Source organism: Ursus americanus, chromosome 4 (assembly GCF_024610735.1).
Source record: "Ursus americanus isolate L20-20 chromosome 4, mUrsAme1.1.p, whole genome shotgun sequence".
NCBI lineage: Eukaryota > Metazoa > Chordata > Mammalia > Carnivora > Ursidae > Ursus > Ursus americanus.
In genome coordinates, this window is record NC_142130.1 from 53,323,791 (window position 1) to 53,342,808 (window position 19,018).

Consider the following 19,018-nt stretch of genomic DNA (forward strand, 5'->3'; position numbering starts at 1 on the left):
GGGATTGAGAGAGAAAGAGGAATAAAAATAACAGCTAGCTGACAAATGAGAGGGACTCAAAATCAGGCCTCCTTTAACCTAGACTGAAGACATTCCCATTTGCACAGAAACACCATGGAATGAATGTTCCGTTTTGTTTTTACCACCCAACTCCCCTGGTGATCCTCTATCCCCTCCAAACCCCTCCACTTGCTACTTCTCCCAAAGAGAGGCATCTAGTAGAAAAGAAAGTGGCTTCCTTGAGTGTAGTTGAAACAAGAACAGTGATACCTACAGCCATAGCTCCCCTGGAGACGACCTGGTTACAAAGCATCCATGAATGTTTTGTTATCACACAGAGTAGGGGGACTCCCTTCTACATTCCCTACTCCTACTCTCCTGAGACTTTTCTGTCTCATAGAAGCTTTTTGAAATTCTTGTTTCTTGACTTTAATACTGCAATGAACATTTACAAAGTCTGCCCCAAATTCACTTAGCCATTAATATATGCAGCCATTTCTTATACTCCGTTGCAGAGCAGCTCAGTTTTGAAATATGGTGTCGTTGGAAATACTCTTTTCATTGAGTTCCATATTGGAGGCAAAAAAGTTGGGGGGGGGTTGATACAAGAGATTACATTATTTGGTGTTTATTTATTCATTCACTTATTCATTCATTCAAATATATTTATTTTGTGCCTTTCATGAGCCAAGTGCTGGGGAAACTAAGATGAATAAGGGTGTGGGCTTGCCCTCAAGAAGTTTCCAGTCTGGTAGACAGACTTTTACACAGATAAGGTGGTGCTGTCATAGAAGTCCATTCAGGGTGCAATGGCAGAAGATGGTGATTCACTGTGAACATCGCACCACTAGTCTTCATTCCTCTCATGCTGTTCATCTCAGGCTTCTCTAACCACAGAACTGTGATCAAATATTAGATATTTAGAATGATGTTGTAAAGATAGGAATTTCTATACGCGTCGGAGGTTGCAAGCTGGAAACCAGCCAGCTGGATGCAGCTGTAGGCATGTGCTTTGGGGCCAAATTTTTAAAGAAGCTAACATTTAACAATTAGAATATTTTTGCAGGAAAATGTAGATTTCCAACTTCTTTTGAAAACCGGGAAGATCTGGTATCCTTAGGTTCCCCTGTTGCAGAAAGTAGTTAGGGTTTGGCTGAAAGGGCTGCCCGTTTAGTGATGATAAGCACGACTAACTGGGCTCACGTGGTGCCTGTAATGTGGTTCCATTTGCATTAAAGCCAACTCCTCAGTTTTTTGAATAGTGATGACTGTGGGGGCATTAAGTAACAACTTGAGGAGACAGTGGGATTGTTAATGGAAGATAATAAGGCATGAAAAAAGAATGATTAATTAGAAGTGTATGGTTATTGGTTTTCCTTCTTTTGGGATAAACTTAACAAGATTTTATTCTTTTATAGAAATGAGATTTAAAAATTTTTTTACAGATTTAAATTTTAGAAATTATTTTAGAGGTAGGAATGTTGGGATATTGAATTTGACAGCTTTTGGCATCCTTACTTGGAAAATCACATGTTGCACAGTATGCTTTCTATAGCATTAGCAAGCTTTTCAGTTGGCATTCACAGAAGTGAAACTGGGCCAGTATAAGTTAATATACTACATTGAACTAAAAGAATTCTTGAGTTGAATATGTTACTATGGGAACATCTATTCCTATAAAAATAAATGAAGTGCTATTACTGGCATGTGGATGTTCTACCTTTCACAACGTATGACAAAGCTTCATTGCCATGCCATTTTTTAGGGGGCACTTATTCGGAGTAGATGGTCATCCTTATTTAAAAAATTAAATTGTGGGTCACGTGGGTGGCTCAGTCGGTTAAGCATCTGACTCTTGATTTAGGCTTGGTTCACGATCTCAGGGTTGTGAAATGGAGCCCTTTTCCTCAGGCTCGCGCTCAGTGTGGAGGAGTCTGCTTGAGCTTATGTCTCTCCCTTGGCCTTTGCCCCTCCCCCTACTCATGCTATCTCTCTCTCAAAATAAATAAAATCTTAAAAAAAAAGTTGTTTACTTTCACTTTTTATGTGGCCTATTTGTGACTGAACTTTTATCAGAGATACTCTGTATTGTTTTACTTTTAATTTTTATGGAATGAAAAGGCATTTAATTTGCAGATATACTGAAATTGTGTATATTGTTTGAGGATTTCTTTTTCATTAAGGATTGAGCTGTTTTCCTAACGTGTGTCAGGTCATAGGTTCTGTGTAATAAAACTCAATTTTTTCAGCATGATTAAAGACCTTAAGACATTTCCCTTAACATTTTTTTTTTAAAGATTTTATTTATTTATTTGACAGAGAGAGACACCCAGTGAGAGAGGGAACACAAGCAGGGGGAGTGGGAGAGGAAGAAGCAGGCTCCTAGTGGAGACGCCTGATGTGGGGCTCGATCCCAGAACGTCGGGATCACGCCAAGCCAAAGGCAGACGCCTAACGACTGCGCCACCCAGGTGCCCCTCCCTTGACATTTTGAAAAAATTCACATGTAGAATTTGCAAGGGTATAAATATGTCTCAGCTGGATCAATGTGTGGCTTTAACACATCTCTAGAAGTGGTTTTAGATAATTAAGAGGAAAAAAAAAGAATTCCGTGGTATGGTATGATTGTCATCAGCCTAACTAGTTTTTTGAGGAACAAACTTGGCATTGAGCAAATGGCGTTCTTGCTTTTCCTTGAATGCATGTATGGTTTTAGATACTAGAAAAAGAAATGGGAAAGGAAGAAACTTTTCTGTCTATACAAACAACCTCCATATTCAACATGGCAGATATTTACATATTAGAAAATGGGCTTTCTCTCTCTCTTTGTTCTGTTTACCTGGGCCTTACAGACCTGTGGACATAGTTGACTGCGTGAGAACGAAGTGCTAAGGCTGTTCTAGTTTCTCCTCTGGGAATCATTTTGCCATCTGGTTATGGATACTTATACGTATCTCTCAATGAACAATCTGGTATAGTGGGCAAAGCACTGGGACTGAGAACTCTAGAAAATCAGGAGTGTAGTTTTGATTTTTTACTCTATTTTCTGTGACTGTGGGCATTTCACTTCTATGAGACTCAGTTTCTTATCTTTAATAGGCAAGGTTAAACTACATGACTCAAGAGTCCTATTCTAAAATTTGATACTTCTGTTTTATTCACACACATGCACACGCTTACCCCCCTAAAATGGTTCTGAGACTCAGTTTCTAATATGTGAAGGGGGAGTGTTCCCACATAGCACCACATAATTCTCCAGACACCAGCTGGATGTTCAAGGATTCAACTCAATTCTGACACTATCTACCCAAAGCTAGCATCATATTCCACAGGTTAAGGGCTCAGTTCTACAAGACTGTCCCCGCCCCCACTTCCACTTCAGACACCAGCGGTTGCAAGCCAATGTTGCTACCTGTGCTTCTGACCAACCAGCTATATATCATGGGTTCCCATGACTTCTTCCTCAAGTTTGGTTAATTTGCTAGGATGGCTCACAGAACTCAAACATTTTACTTAGCTAGATTACTGATTTGTTATAAAAAGATACAATTCAGGAACAGCCTGATTGAAGAGATGCATAGGGCAAGGTATGTGGGAAGGGGCAAGAGCTTTCAAGCCCTCAGCAGGTATGCCGCTCTCCTCAGATCTCCAGGTGTTCTCTAACCCAGCTCCTTGGACCCTTATCCTTTTGGGTTTTTATGGAGGCTTCATTAGATGGGTGTGATCAATTAAATCATCAGCCGTTGGTAACTGATTCAACCCTTAGCTCCTCTCCTCTTCCTGAAGGTCACAGGGTGGGACTCAAAGTTCTAACCCCTTAATCACATGGTTGGCTTCATTGACAACAAGTACCCATCCATAGGTGCCCTCTTAAAATTACCCCATTAACATAACAAAAGACACTTTAATAACTCTCAACCCTGAGGCAGTTCCAAGGGTTTTGGGATCTGTGAGCCAGGAATTGTGGACACTAAGACCAGCTATATATATATATATATATATATTTTATAAATTACAATATCATACCTCTTTTCCTAACATAAGATTTATAAACCAAAGGAAGGTCTTTCAAGCACCTGAGCTTTAGACGAGACAGAAGCTGGTATTTTTACTTAATTTGTTTTCCTTTCACGCTCTGGACTTCAATTTGTTGACTTTCCATTTATCTGGAATTGAACTCTTGTTCTCTCCATCTGGACCATTCTTTTTTTTCTTCCCAGGTTTACTGACATATAATTGACATATAACATTATATAAGTTTAGGGTGTACGTGATGATTTGATACACTTACATATTGGGGAATGATTACCATGGTAGGGTTAGTTAACACTTCCGTTACCTCACATAATTACCTTTTTTTTTTTTTTTGTGGTGAAAACATTTAAGATCTCTCTTAGCAATTTTCAAGCATGTAATATATATTGTTAATTATAGTCATGTTTAACATTAGATCCCCAGAACTTACTCATCTTATAACTGGACATTTGTAACCTGTGACCAACATCTTCTGATTTCCCCAGCCCTCCACCCCTGGAAATCATCATTCTTGTCTCTATTTATGAGAGTTCAGCTTTTTTAGATTCCACATATAAGTCCCATCAGGCAGTATTTGTCTTTCTCTGTCTAGTTCATATCACTCAGCATAATGTCGTTAAGATCCTTCTATGTTGTCACAAACAGCAGGATTTCTTTCTTTCTCATGGCTGACAAGTATTCCATTGTGTGTGTGCGTGTGTGTGTGTGTGTGTGTGTGTGTGTGTGTGTGTGTGTATGTATACACACCACACCTTCTATTCTTCATTCATCCTTTGGTAGACTCTTAGGTTGTTTCCATATCTTGGCTACTGTGAATAATGCTGGAGGGAACATAGGGGTGTAGTTATCTGATACACTGATTTCATTTCCTTTGTGTATATACCCAGAAATTCGATTGCTCAATTATATGGTGGTTTTTTAAAAATTTTTTGAGGAACCTCTGTATTGTTTTCCATAATGACTCTGCTAGTTTATATTCCCACCAATATGAACAGGGTTTCCTTTTCTCCACTTCATTGCCACATCTGTTATCTCTTGTCTTTTTGATAATAGCAGTTCTGGCAGGTGTGAGGTAATATCTTATTGTGATTTAGATTTGCATTTCCCTGATGATTAGCATCTTCGAACATCTTTTTATATACTTATGGCTATTGGTATGTCGTTTTGGGAAAATATCTATTCAGATCTTCTTCCCATTTTTTTTCGTTTTTTTAATAATAATATTTTTTATTATATTATGTTAGTCACCATACAGTACATCCCTAGTTTTTGATGTAAAGTTCCATGATTCGTTACTTGCGTATAACACCCAGTGCACTATGCAATACGTGCCCTCTTTAATACCCATCACCAGCCTATTCCATTCCCCCCTCCCCCGAAGCCCTCAGTTTGTTTCCCAGAGTCCATAGTCTCTAATGGTTCCCATTTTTAATCAGATTATTTGTTTTTACTATTGAGTTGTATGAGTTCCTAATATTTTTGGGATATTAACTTCTTATCAGATATATGATTTGCCAGTATTTTCTCTGATTCTGCATGCTGCCTTTTCGTTTTGTTGATTATTTCTTTTGCTGTCCAGAAGCATTTCAGTTTGATGTAGTCCCACTTATTAATTTTTGCTTTGTTGCCTTTGCTTTTGATGTCATATCCAAAAATCATTTCCAAGACTAATGTCAAGGAACTTTTTTCCCCGTTTTCTTCTATGAGTTTTACAGTTTAAGGTTTTATTTTTAAGTCTTTATTCCATTTTGAATTAATTTTTGTGAGTGGCGTAAGATAGGGGTCCACTTTCATTCTTTTGCATGTAATTAATCCAGTTTTCCCAACGTCATTTATTGAGGAGATGATCCTTTCCCCATTGGGTATTTTGTTGGCTCCCTTGTAATATTAGTTGACTATATATGTTTGGGTTTATTTATGGGCTCTAAATTCTGTCCCTTTGGTCTATGTGTCTGTTTTTATGCCAATACATTACTGTTTTGATTACTATAATCAAATCACTGAATTGCTTTGTAATACAGTTGCTTTATAATGTAGTTTAAAATCAGGAAGTGTAATAGTCTTTGGTTTTGTTCTTTCTCAGAATTGCTTTGGATATTCAGGGTCTAGTTCCTTATGAATATTAGGATTGTTTTTTCTCTTTCTAAAATTTTATTGGCGTTTTAATAGGGATTGCGTTGAAATCTGAAGATGTCTTTGGCTAGTATGGACATTTTAACAATATTAATTTTTCCAATCCGTAAGTACAGCATATGCTTCCATTTATGTGTGTCATCTTCAGTCTTTCATCAAAGTCTTATAGTTTTCACTACATGGATCTTTTACCTCCCTGATTAAATTTATTCCTAAGGTTGTTATGGTTTTAGATGCTATTATATAAGAGATTATTTTTCTTTTTCAAATAGTTTGTTGTTAATGTACAGAAATGTAATTGATGTCTGTATGTTGATCCTGCTGTATCCTGTAACTTTAATTCATTGATTAGTTCTAACAGTTTTAAAAAAAGATTTATTTATTTATTTTAGAGAGTGAGGGGAGGAGCAGTAGGAGAGGGAGAGAATCTCAAGCAGACTCCCCGCTGAGTAGAGAGCCCATTGTGGGGCTCGATCTCTACAGAGCCCATTGTGGGACTCAGTCTCACAACCCTGAGATCATGACTCAAGCTGAAATCAAGAGTCACATGCTTAACCAACTGAGCTACCCAGGTGCCCCAATACATAGGATCATGCCATCTGGAGCAGACCATTTTACCTCTTCCTTTCTGAGTTGAATGCCTTTTATTTATTTTTCTTGCCTAATTGCCCTGGCTGGGACTTCTAGTGTTATACTGAAGAAGATAGTAAGAGTGAGAACCCTTGTCTTATTCCTCATCTTAGCAGGAAAGCTTCAGCCTTACACAATTGAGTTATGATATTTGCTGTGGATTTGTCATACATGGCCTTTATTATGTTGAGATATGTTGCTTCTGTACCCAATTTGTTGAGGGTTTTTATCATGAAAGGATGCTGAATTTTGTCGGATACTTTCTGCATCTGTGGAGAAGATTATATGATCTTTTATTCTTCATTTTATTAATGTGGTGTATCACATTTATTGATTTGTATATTTTGAATTGTCCTTATATCGCAGGGATAAGTCCTCCTCTCATCCTGGTGTATGATTCTTCTAATTTGCTTTGAATTCAGTTTGCTCATATTTTGTTGACAATTTTTGCATTATATTAATCAGGGATGTTGGTCTGTCATTTTATTTTCTTGTAATATCTCTGTCTGGTTTTGGTATCGGGATAATGCTAGCCTTGTAAAATAAGTTTGGGAATGTTCACTCCTGTTTGATTTTTGGAAAGAGTTTGAGAAGGACTGGCATTAGTTTTTCTTTAAATGTTTGGTAGAATTACCAGTGAGACCATCTGGTCCTGTGTGTTTGTTAGGTCCATTTGGTCTAAAGTGTAGTTCAAGTCCATCATTTTCTTATTGATTTTTCTCTCTGGATTATCTAGCCATTGTTCAAAGTGGGGATGTTGAAGTCCCCTATTATTGTATTGTTATCCATCCCTCCCTTCAGATCTGTTAATATTTTCTTTATATATTTAAGTGCTCCAATGTTGGGTGCCTTTATATTTAAAATTGTTATGTCCTCTTGCTGAATTGAGCTCTTTATTATTATATGATGACCTTATTGGTCTCTCGTTACAGTTTTTGAATTAAAGTCTATTTTGTATGATATAAGTATAGCTATTGCTGCTTTCTTTTGTTTTTTATTTGTATGGAATATAAATATATATATATTATATCCCTTTTATATATTATATATATGTATATATATATATATTTATCCCTTCACTTTGAGGCTTTATATGTCTTTAACTAAAGGGAGTCTCTTGGAAGCAGCATATAGTTGGGTCTTATTTTTTATACTTTTAGTCAATTTTTGCCCTTTGAAGGGGGAATTTAATCCATTTACATTCAGAGTAACTTGATAAGTAAGGACTTATTTCTACCATATTATTGTTTTCTGGCCCTTTTGTAATGCCCTTGTTTTTCAAGGGAATTTTTCAGCCACTATTTATTCAAATAAGTTTTCTGCCTCTTTTCTCTCTCTTCTCTTTCTGGGGCCTCTATAATGTGTATATTATTCCATTTGATGTTATCTCATAGGTCCTTTAAGAGATTGTCACTTGTTAAAATTATTTTTTCTTTTTGTTGCTCTGTCTGGGTGAGTTCCATTGCTTTGTTTTCTAGCTTGCTGATCTGTTTTTCTGCTTCTTCCAATTTGCTGTTGAACCCTTGTAATGTACTCTTTTTCAGTGTAGTTATTGTATTTTTCATTTTTATGACTTATGTTTGGTACTTTCTTATGTCTTCTCTTTGTTGAAGTTCTTTCTGTGCACATCCATTCTTCTCCTGAGTTTGGTAAGCATCTTTATGAACATTATTTTGAACTCTTTATCAGGTAGATTACTTATCTCCATTTCATTAAGGACTTTTTTTGAGGTTTTGTCTTGTTCTTTCATTTGGAACATATTCCTCCGTCTCCTCATTTTATCTGATTCCTTGTGTTCATTTCTATGTATTAGATGAAACAGCTACGTCTCTTGTAGGAGTCTTGTGGAGTGGTCTTATGTAGGGGATGACAGATGGGGGCCAGAAGCACAATGCCCCCCTGGCCACCAGAGCTAGGTGCTCCCTGGGTTTCACCTGTGTGGGCTGTGTGCACCCTCTGACTGTGGCGTGGCTGAGCTGTGATGGGGGTGGGCGGGTTGGATTCTTGCCTAGGCTGTCTGTGATATATTTTTGGCAGGGGTAGGGGGTTGGGGGAGGATGTGGCACTTGCCTGGCTGGCTGTGGCTTGGCTGTGGTATGGTGTGTGGGGTGGTGCTTGCCTGGCTGGCTGTAATGTGCTGTGATGTGGGATGGGAGCCCCACATGTGCTAGCAGGTTGGAGGGAGATTGTCAAAATGGCACTCACCAGCACCAGCATTAGTAAGGTAGAGTGAGATTGCAAAAGTTGTACCTGTCTGTGCTTCTGTCCTTCGAGAAAGCCCTAACAGGTTCCTTCCTTTTTGGCATTTGCTTTAGGATTAGTGTGTCTCCTTCACATATGTTCTAGGCACTTTTCAGACTTCTGCTTTTAATATCATAAGATCCAGTAATTCCACTACTGGGTATTTACTCAAAGAAAATGAAAATGAAAACACTAATTCAAATAGATATATACAACCCCATGTTTATAGAAGCACTATTTCCAATAGCTGAGACATGGAAGCAACCTAAATGTCCACTGAAAAATGAATAAAGAAGATGTGGTGTATATATATGCAGTGGAATATTATTCAGCCATAAAAAGAATGAGATCTTGCCATTTGCAACAACATGGTTGGACGTAGAGGATATTATAGCTAAGTGAAGTAAGTCAGACAGAGAAAAACAAATACCATATGATTTCACTTTATGTGTAATCTAAATGCATGTGTGTACACATGCAAATGAACAAATAAAAAAAAGCAGAAACAGGCCCATAAATACGGAGAACAAACTAGTGGTTATCAGAGGGGAGGATGGCACGGGTATGGGTGGTTATCAAAGAGAAGGAAGGCTTCCAGCTATGGAATGAATAAGTCATGAGAATGAAAGGTACAGCATAGGGAATATAGTCAATGATATTTTAGTAGCATTGTATGGTGACAGATGGTAGCTACACTTGCGGTGAACATAACATAATGTACAGAGTTGTAGAATCACTATGTATTACACCTAAAAGTAATGTAACATTGTTTGTTAACTATACTTCAATTTAAAAAGAAGATTAAAAACTCTCTCTGAAACAAACAAACAAACACAAACGAGCATATTGCTGCTTTTGCACTGGGTCCTGGGACAAGCAACTCTGTAAGTGAGTCCTTTAAGGGCAGGTTCTCCATTCCCTACAGTTCTGGACATAATCCCTGATGGTTTTATGTTTTGGGGGCTGGTCTCTCAGGTGCAGGACCCAAGGGTTGGAGTGCCTAATGAGGGGCACAAACTCCTTGCTCCTCAGGGAAATGTTCCATGTTTTTGAGACTTCATACTGATTGTAGATTGCAACTCTTTGGGTGGGGTTTTTGGTGAGAGCGTATCTCTGCCTCTGCTACCAAATTCAGTGTGGCCCTTTCATCTTTTGTTAAGGAGATGCTGTTCATCTAGTTTTTAGGACTTATTCAGAGGAAATTATTCCATATGTAGCTGTAGATATGTTGTGTCCGTAGGAGGAGGTGTGTTTAGTATCTTCCGATGCCGACATCTTGGACCCAACAGCAGGAGATTTCTTAAAGGGTCTACCTGAAGGGAAATATAACAATTCAACAACTAAAAAAGTATTTTAGAAATCCAGCCTGTAATACTATAGGCAGAACATGATCAGCCGGTATCCTCCCTGGGTGTGGTTTTAAAAGTACCATGTCTAGGTCCTACCCACAAGCAATTAAGTTAAGATCTCTGGGGTATGAGGCTTGGACATTGGTGTTTTTAAAAAGCTTGTGTGTGATTTTAATGCTACTTAGGGTAAAGTGTGATTGTTCTTTTCTATTTTCCTTTTTCACCCAGGAAATATTTTATGAATTTCTTCTATACATATGGCACTTTTTATTTTTTGTTACTTATAACTCAGTATAGATTGAAGTATATAAACTCTCACCAAATGCCATGGCCATTTTACCTATTAGCATCACCACTAAACTTTTTTGTGTAGACTTGTCTTCATATGGTTAAATAATTAGCATGTTCATGGATTGTGTTTCTGTCTACTTTTCTATTCCTGAAGTTAAATTTTAAGGTAAGATTAGTACTATATTACTGTATTAGTAAAAAGTCACTAGAAAGAGAAAATTGTATTTTGTAAGTGAGATTCCATTTCATAGATGTTGCTATTCTTTTGAGGTAGACAGACCACATTTTGATGTGGTGACATTTCTTACCAAAATGAAAAACTTAAGTAGTTAAATACCTTTCAGAGTGATTAATAAAATTGCTAATTGTTCTTTCCTGCTGTGGGTAATATGCTTAGATCTTTGACATCAAAGTATAGATATTAGTAATTATGTAGTTAGAGTATTTAAGCTAATAAGACAGAATTAGGGACTATCTAAAGCAAGAGAAGTACTATTTTTTCCTCACAAACTTATTTTAGAATCTTTTGAATATATTATCTTATCTCTCCCCAATACACAGATGTGATTCAAGAGGTTCCTGACTTTTCTGTAGATTTTTTAACTAGTATGTGGGTTGGATAGGGATTTGATGAGAGCTCTGTTTAATTCTAGAGCTCATGTTCCCACCCACCCCCACCCCCACCCCCACCAATATTACATTGTCTCCGTGTCCTTAGAAAATCTGGGAATGTGTATACATAGGTGATATTTGAAATCATTTTTGTATGTTTCTTTTATCTGTGATATGATTTAGCCTTTTTTTCCCCCCAGGATAATACCCTTCAAGCTGAATGGCCCTCAGCAGATGAATCTACCACCAGCAGTATTTCACCACTTGATTTCAGCTCTGGTCCTCCCTCAACCACTGGCAGGGAACTCTGGTCAGAAAGCCCTTTGGGTGATTTAGTGTCTACACCCAAATTAGCCTTTCCCTCGAAGTTGGGCCTCAGTTCTTCCCCAGAGGTTTTAGACATTAGCAGCTTGACTCTTCATTCTGTCACCCCAGCAGTGCTTCAGACTGGCTTGCCTGTGCTTTCTAAGGAAAGGACTTCTGGATCTCACATACTAGAAGATGGTAATTGATTTTAATTACTTGTCATACTTTTTTACTTTATTGTATCAGATGACAGGGTTTTTAAGAGAGAAAGATACTAGGGTTAGTAGAAAAGCATGGTAGCATCTATTAGGAGGAAATGTCTTGGGAAAGCCATGTGAGAGGGGGAATGGTTAGATTTCATTTGTTGGAATGGAGATTCCAAATAGGTAAATAATAAGAAATGAACTTGGTGGCTGGGATGGGGATCAATTAATAGATATTTTGAACACTCTATTAAAAACACATAATTTAATTAAAATCCTATTAAAGAACTACTTTAGTTACTTGAATATTGTAGTGGTAAACAAACAAAATCAAAGATTATTATAGTAGCTTTCAACAGGATTAATTCTGGGGGCCAAGTATAGAGATTTTAGCTTGCATTAGGCTTGAGAAAAGGAGAACTGAATTCGGGTAGCTATAACAGAGATTAAGAAATGAAAATCAAGTAGATGATTTAGATGTGGAAGAAAGGGAAAATCAATGTGACTTATGACTGGAGTATATAGTGAAAGAAGAAGTTGAACAAAGATATAAGTAATGAGTCCAGGATTTTAAACATTAGGTGAATTTGGAGGATCATGGGCAATAAACATAATTAGGAAATGGGAATTCAAAGACAAAATTTCCTAAGGAATTTTCTCCCTTAGTTTCCACTAGATTCAGTATTTGTTGTCAATCTGGTCACCAGCAGTTCTTTATTTCCATGGAATAAAAGAAATCAAGTGCTTGAAGATGAATTAGTTCAATAGCTGAGATCTTGTTATCCTCATGGAAGGGGGGGGGTATATTCATGAGTGATTGTACCGTATCACAAAAGCATAATGAGATCTTCTTGCTTGCTAATTTATCAGAGTAAAAATCAGCAACTATCTCCTAACTTAATGAGAAAAAACACAAGTAGCTGGCTTTATTAGGAAAACTAGGAATACCTTTTGGCAACTTTGTAGATTAATTAATGGAAAACTTTATTTTTAGGATTAATCAAAGTTGAAGGGTCAGAAGATTTTCTTTCTGTTCATCCATTGCCTTCAAGTCCACTCACTCACCTGGTGCCAAAGGAAACAATACCATCTGTTGAAGATTCTGGAGTGTCTTTGACATCCTCACCGTATCTGACCTCCTCTGTCACTTTAGATCTTCTTGCTAAAGAAGTAACTATACCTTCTGGCTTGGACTCTTTGGCCTCCAAAGTCAAAGGCCAGTTAGAAGTGAGCACTTTGATGCCAGACACATCCATAGAAAAAGAGTTTATATTTGAGAGTGGTTTAGGTTCAGGGTCTGGGCAAAAGGTAGATCAGATTACTTGGCCATGGAGTGAGACTTCATTAGAGAAGAGTTCTGAACCACTGTCTAAGTCATGGCTTGAAGATCAGGATTCACTTTTGCCAACTGAGGGTGTAGATGAGAAATTAGTTATAGATGACAAAATAGATTCTACAGGGCAAAGTATTGACTATTTAAAATATGGACATTTTGATAGAGCCACAAAGTTTGCAGAGGAAGAGCTCATTGGTGGACCTACTGTGCCCATCTTTGCAGAGGCCACAACTCAATCTGCATCTCTAATTCTCTCCAAGCAAATATCAGAGGTACCTAACATTGATTATTACTCAGTTACCAAAGCACCTCTTCTCCTGACATCTATAGCAATCTCTGCTTCTACTGATAAACCAGATCTATCATTTCTAAAGGAAGATATGGAACAAACTACAGAGTCATCCAACCATGAATGGTTCGACAACGAGATTTCAGTAATGAAGCCAGATACGCAACATTTGGGGACCATATTGCCAGAATCAGATGTAGTTTGGGCAAGAACTTCTTCCCTAGGGAAATTGTCCAGAGACACGTTGGCAAGTACACCACAGAGTACTGACAAGCTCTGGTTGAAATCTTCCATGACACAGTCTACCAAATTGTCTCCAACCACAAGCTCCACCCTGCTAGAGGATGAAGTAATTATGGGTGTTCAGGATATTTCATTAGAACTGGACCGGATAGGCACAGATTACTATCAGCCTGAGCTAATCCCGGAGGAAAATGGCAAGGTTGGTAGTTATGTGGAAATGTCTACAAATGTTCACTCCACAGAGAGGGCTATTGTGGTGCAGCCCACGGAAGGAGGTGACTGGAGTCATACCCAGACTGCAGGAGCTTTGCTGGTTTTCTTCAGCCTCCGAGTGACAAACATGATGTTTTCGGAAGATCTGTTTAATAAAAACTCTTTGGAGTATAAAGCACTGGAGCAAAGATTTTTGGAACTGGTAAGCACTAGAAGTGAAACATGGACAGTAGTGAATAATCACGTATGAACTAACCCTCTTTCCCCTAAACACATAAGATCTGAGCCAATGAAAGTATGGTCTGAGGTGGACATTCATTTACAAATAGTGTCATGGCCTAGGGTTAGTAGGGAAACAATAAGACAGATATAAGAAATGGAAAACACAGATATAGCATGAGGGTGATGTAGTAATTTAGATACTGAAGATTGTATTCCATGAATTATGCGTCTGAAAGAAGTTTAAAGTTCTTTTCACATGTTACTGTGAGACCAGTGTTTTGTAGGTACTTACGGTACCTTCACTGTTGTGATTCTTTAGTGAAACAGAATAAACTCCCTGGGTATCTAAAACTGGCTGTGAGTTCCATGAGTTCCTAAATATCACTGTGAAAATCTCTTGACTCTCAAATAATTCACAGTTTATACTTTTATTGATGAACAGTTTAAATAATATAAATAGAATATAGTTTGGAAAAGTGGGGGAGGGGTTCATCCTTGTTTTTTTTGGGTGGGGGTTGGTATATTTTGAACAAAACGCAAAACCTGTACATAAACTGACTACTTTTCATTATTGTAGCTCGTTCCCTATCTCCAGTCAAATCTCACAGGGTTCCAGAATTTAGAAATCCTGAACTTTAGAAATGGCAGTATTGTGGTAAACAGCCGAATGAAGTTCATGAAGTCTGTCCCTCCTAATGTCAACAATGCTGTATACCTGATTCTGGAAGACTTTTGCACCACTGCCTACCAGACCATGAACTTGGCTATTGATAAATTCTCCCTTGATGTGGAATCAGGTAATGGTATTGAATACTATGGTGGTTTCTTAGTGGAATCCAGTGATCATTCTTGTGTATTTTCTTCTATACTGAGTCAAGGTGAATTCAATACTTGAAGGAAAAAGAGTACTATGTCAGGCAAAATCTCCACATCTTGGTAGTTATTAAATGATCTCTTCATAGGACATCAATATCATTCTCTTTTTAAAAGGGTTGTTCACACGCATTATCTTGTTTACCTCCCATTCCCTTTTCTACCTATTCTGTGTAGCTCTAGCTCTCTCTTTTACTTATCCACTGGATCTGCTCTGGCTGCATCTCTTAAGTTGCCAAGCTCAAATGATTTTGGACTCTCTTTCCTTCTATATTATTTTCCTCAGCTGTCTTAGCCATTTCCATTATTGTAAGTCTTCTATAAAGTCAATAATTCTCCACATTTTTATATGCAGATCAGACTTATCTTCTGGGCTCCAGAATCAAAACTCTAACTGTGTATTTGGTGAACTCAACTTGGATGTATCCTATGTATATCAAACTTAAGATATCTAAGAATGAGCTATTGTTTCCCATATCTCCCCATCTTTTAACTAAATCTAATCCTTCAGTCAGCTTCACTCTTGAGAAATGAAAGCTGTCTCCACTCAGCTACTTAAGCCAGAAACCTGGGAAGTCATTTTGATACCTGTTTCCATTACCGCCACACTTCTGTTGATTCTGAATATTCTAAATATATCTCAAATCTGTATACTTCTCTTTCTCCTCTGCTGCTAGTCCAGACCAAGCATTCACCACTCCTCATTTGAGCCAGTTTCCCTACTACCTCTCTCATTCCTCTCCCCTATCCCTTCTCCAGACAGCAGCCAGGCTGCTCTTCCTAAAACATTATCAGATTATTTCACTCTCCTGCTTGAAATACTACAGTGGCTGCCTGGTTCACTAGCCACAAGGTCTGGTCCTTATTTTCCCCCAATATCATCCAGTGAAACTAACTTCTTTGCTCATCATATTGTAGTCAAATTAGCTTGTTTTTACTTCCTCAGTTTCAAGAAACTTTTCTTGCCTTAAAGCCTTTGCAATATACTTACTGCGCCTGTTGCCTGAAACTCTTTCTCCTCTTGGCTGATTTCTGCTCACCCTTTATGCCTTAGTTCAAAGGTCTCTTCCTTAAGACTTTCACTGATTCACCCGTAATCTAGATTGGGTATCTCCTTTTAGTCCTTCTTGTAATGTAATATTCTTTCCTGCTATAGAGTTCATAACTTTTGTAGTAATGCTTATTTATGCACATATTTGCTTAGTGCCTATTTTCCCCATTTGAGCTATGCCCAAGGACTGAGACGTTATCTATTTTATCAACCACTTTCTGGCCAAAACCTAGCATAATGTTTTGTGTATAGGGGTTACTCAAAAATACTGTGAATGGCTGAAATGAACCATTGTTTTTATTTGGAACACTTGGGTGCAGAGAATACTGTTGGATCCTCAAACTTTGTTTTCTTTTTCCTTCCACACACCAGAGAACAGTGATTTTGAGTAGGAGTAAGGTGAATTGTCTAGGTTTATATTTCTCTGGTGTCTTTTACTAAGCTCAAACTGATTTGTGAGTCAGCACTATTCTTTAAATATTTGCTCTAAAGAAGCAAGCATTCTTTCCTTTGAAATTCTTGAAGGAACATTATTCATTAAAAATGAGGAAAGTGGGAGAGCCTGGGTGGCTCAGTCAGTTAAGCATCTGCCTTCAGCTCACGTCATGATCCTGGGGTCCTGGGATTGAGCCCCACATGGGGCTTTCTGCTCAGCAGGGAGCCTGCTTCTCCTTCTCCCTCTGCCTCTCTCCCTGCTTGTGTGCTCTCTGTCTCTATCAAATAAATAAATAAATAAATAAATAAATAAATAAATAAATAAATAAATAAATAAAATCTTTTAAAAAATGAGGAAAGTGTGGTGCAGTGGAAGAAGCAATTAATTATAATTTGGAAGCCCTGGTTTCTTGCCTCTTTCTGCCATTTATCATTTGTATAACTCTAGATGAGCTATTTTATCCCAGATAAAATAAAAGATATTTATTATAAAATAAAAGATATTTAATATATCTTATATATTAAAAGGGGATAATATGATTACCTGGCCTATATATTTCATGGGGCTAGTCTAAGGATTAAACAAATAACATGTAAAAACATCTAACTACCCATACAAATGCAAGCAGTTATGATTTATAAAACTTTTGTAGAAGTCAGTGTATTTCTTTTTAAAGAGAAATACAATAGATAAGTGCATTTACTTCCGTTTTATATGTAACTCACATGTCAAGGCATGGCAAGTCATCAAGGATTATAGGGTCACCTTTTCCCTTAATATTCAAACAAACTGAAATTAGCCTGTCCCATGTGCATTTTAGAACCTGCATCCGTGGCCCTCTCACTCTCAATATCTCTAGGAATTATTAGGGAACTTGATTATGTCTTAATCATCTACAGCTCTGAGTTATTTGAGCTGTTTCTAATCTCACATTTACTTTGACCCAGGTGGTGGTTCTTTCTGTTAGCCCAACACAGATCACAGAGCACCTTTAACACAAGGTAGTTGATTCCATCAGATATTTGCTGATGGTATGAGGGTGATGGAAGAGGCTTTATTGTAGCATACCAGGTGGTTTAAACATATTACTATTAGGCATAACTATCCTAAATTCCTCAGCAAAACTTTCAAAGGTATCTCTCACTAGCCAATTCTTTTTCCATGACCCAGCCAGCTACCCTGTTACTCTGGCCACTCTTGCTGCCTTTCCAGATCCTCTTTGCATTTCTTTCACTCTTATTTTCCTGGACCCATCAATCCTTCTCTTAGTCTTATATTGGAAAGCAAGAATGTATTAATTCTACAATTTAGACTCTTGTCTCCTATCCTAAGCCTAGCTCCAGGTCCACCTTTGTTTATTATAAAGTCACCAAGTACTCTTCCAAACAGGGAGTCATCTTTTCTTGGCATTGTCCGCGTTTAACCCACACAAAGAACTAGAAAGAGGCCTTCAAACTACAACCTTTTATTTACCTGATTAAATATTAGCCTTGGTTTCTTTTAGTCTGGAAGCAAAAGGGAGCAATATTTATCTTTTCTTTTCTTATATTCTATTTTCCTTCCCTCCCCCCTGCAAATACATTCACCTATACCCACATAGAACGGCCACAAAGTTTTAAAATTTCTAAGTAGGTATTTTTCTACAACATGTACATTTTTAATTAAGGCCTTCTGATTAAAATACTATTTCATGTCAAGATGAGCTAGAGACAGGATTGACTTGTCTCTTGCCTAACTTGTTTTCGCATGGTATGTTTCAGAATCTCTTGAACTTTTATCAACAAAGGGGAGCCATGCAATACCATCCTTCCCACCCCGTTTACACCCCTCTCCCTCACTGCTAGGCCAAGATTAGATTATTTTCTGATTACAAAGTCACAAAATGAATGCTAGGATAAAGACGTGGAAACTTAGGAAATGCATGGAGGAATCCTGCTTGTAGAAACTGCTCGTCAGTCATCACATTTGGATGCTCTCCTTGTTATAAGAACGTCTTACCAGTTATCTCCTGTACTAGTTTCCTAGGGCTGCTGTAGCAAAGTACCACAAACTGAGTGGTTTATAACAACATAGAAAGTTATTCTCTCATAGTTCTGGAGGCTAGAAATCCGAAATCAAGGCGTTGGTAGGGCCACATTTCCTCTGAAAGCTCTAGGAAAAATTCCTTCCTTGCCTCTTTCTAAGCTTCTGGTGCTTGTCAGCAATCCTTGATGTTCTTTGATTTGTAAATACATACTTCAGTCTCTGCCTCCATCTTCATATGGCCTCTCTTCTGTGTGTCTGGGTCCAAATTTTCCCTTTTCTTTTAAAGACATCAGTTATTGTGTTAGGGCCCACCATAATCAAGTATGACTTCATCTTAACTTGATCACATTTGCAAAGACCCTACTTCCAAATAAGGTCATATTCTGAGGTTCTGGGTGGACATGAATTTTGGGGAGACACTGTTCAACCCGGTTCATCTCACCATTCCTTCATGGGATAAAGGAAGATCAACTTCAGAGATCTTCCAAACTCCAAGGTCACAGATTTGTGCAAAATATGTTTAATCTCCA

General features: G+C 37.8%; 1 protein-coding gene across 1 annotated transcript in view; it reads left to right on the forward strand.

The window, feature by feature from the left end:
* Positions 1-19,018, forward strand: part of IMPG2 (interphotoreceptor matrix proteoglycan 2) — a 76,612-nt gene that overhangs the window by 43,087 nt on the left and 14,507 nt on the right. The window contains exons 11-13 of the mRNA XM_045785320.2: positions 11,492-11,795; positions 12,795-14,083; positions 14,681-14,900. Coding sequence (XP_045641276.2) covers positions 11,492-11,795; positions 12,795-14,083; positions 14,681-14,900 — 1,813 coding nt within the window. The remainder of the gene's footprint in view (positions 1-11,491; positions 11,796-12,794; positions 14,084-14,680; positions 14,901-19,018) is intronic.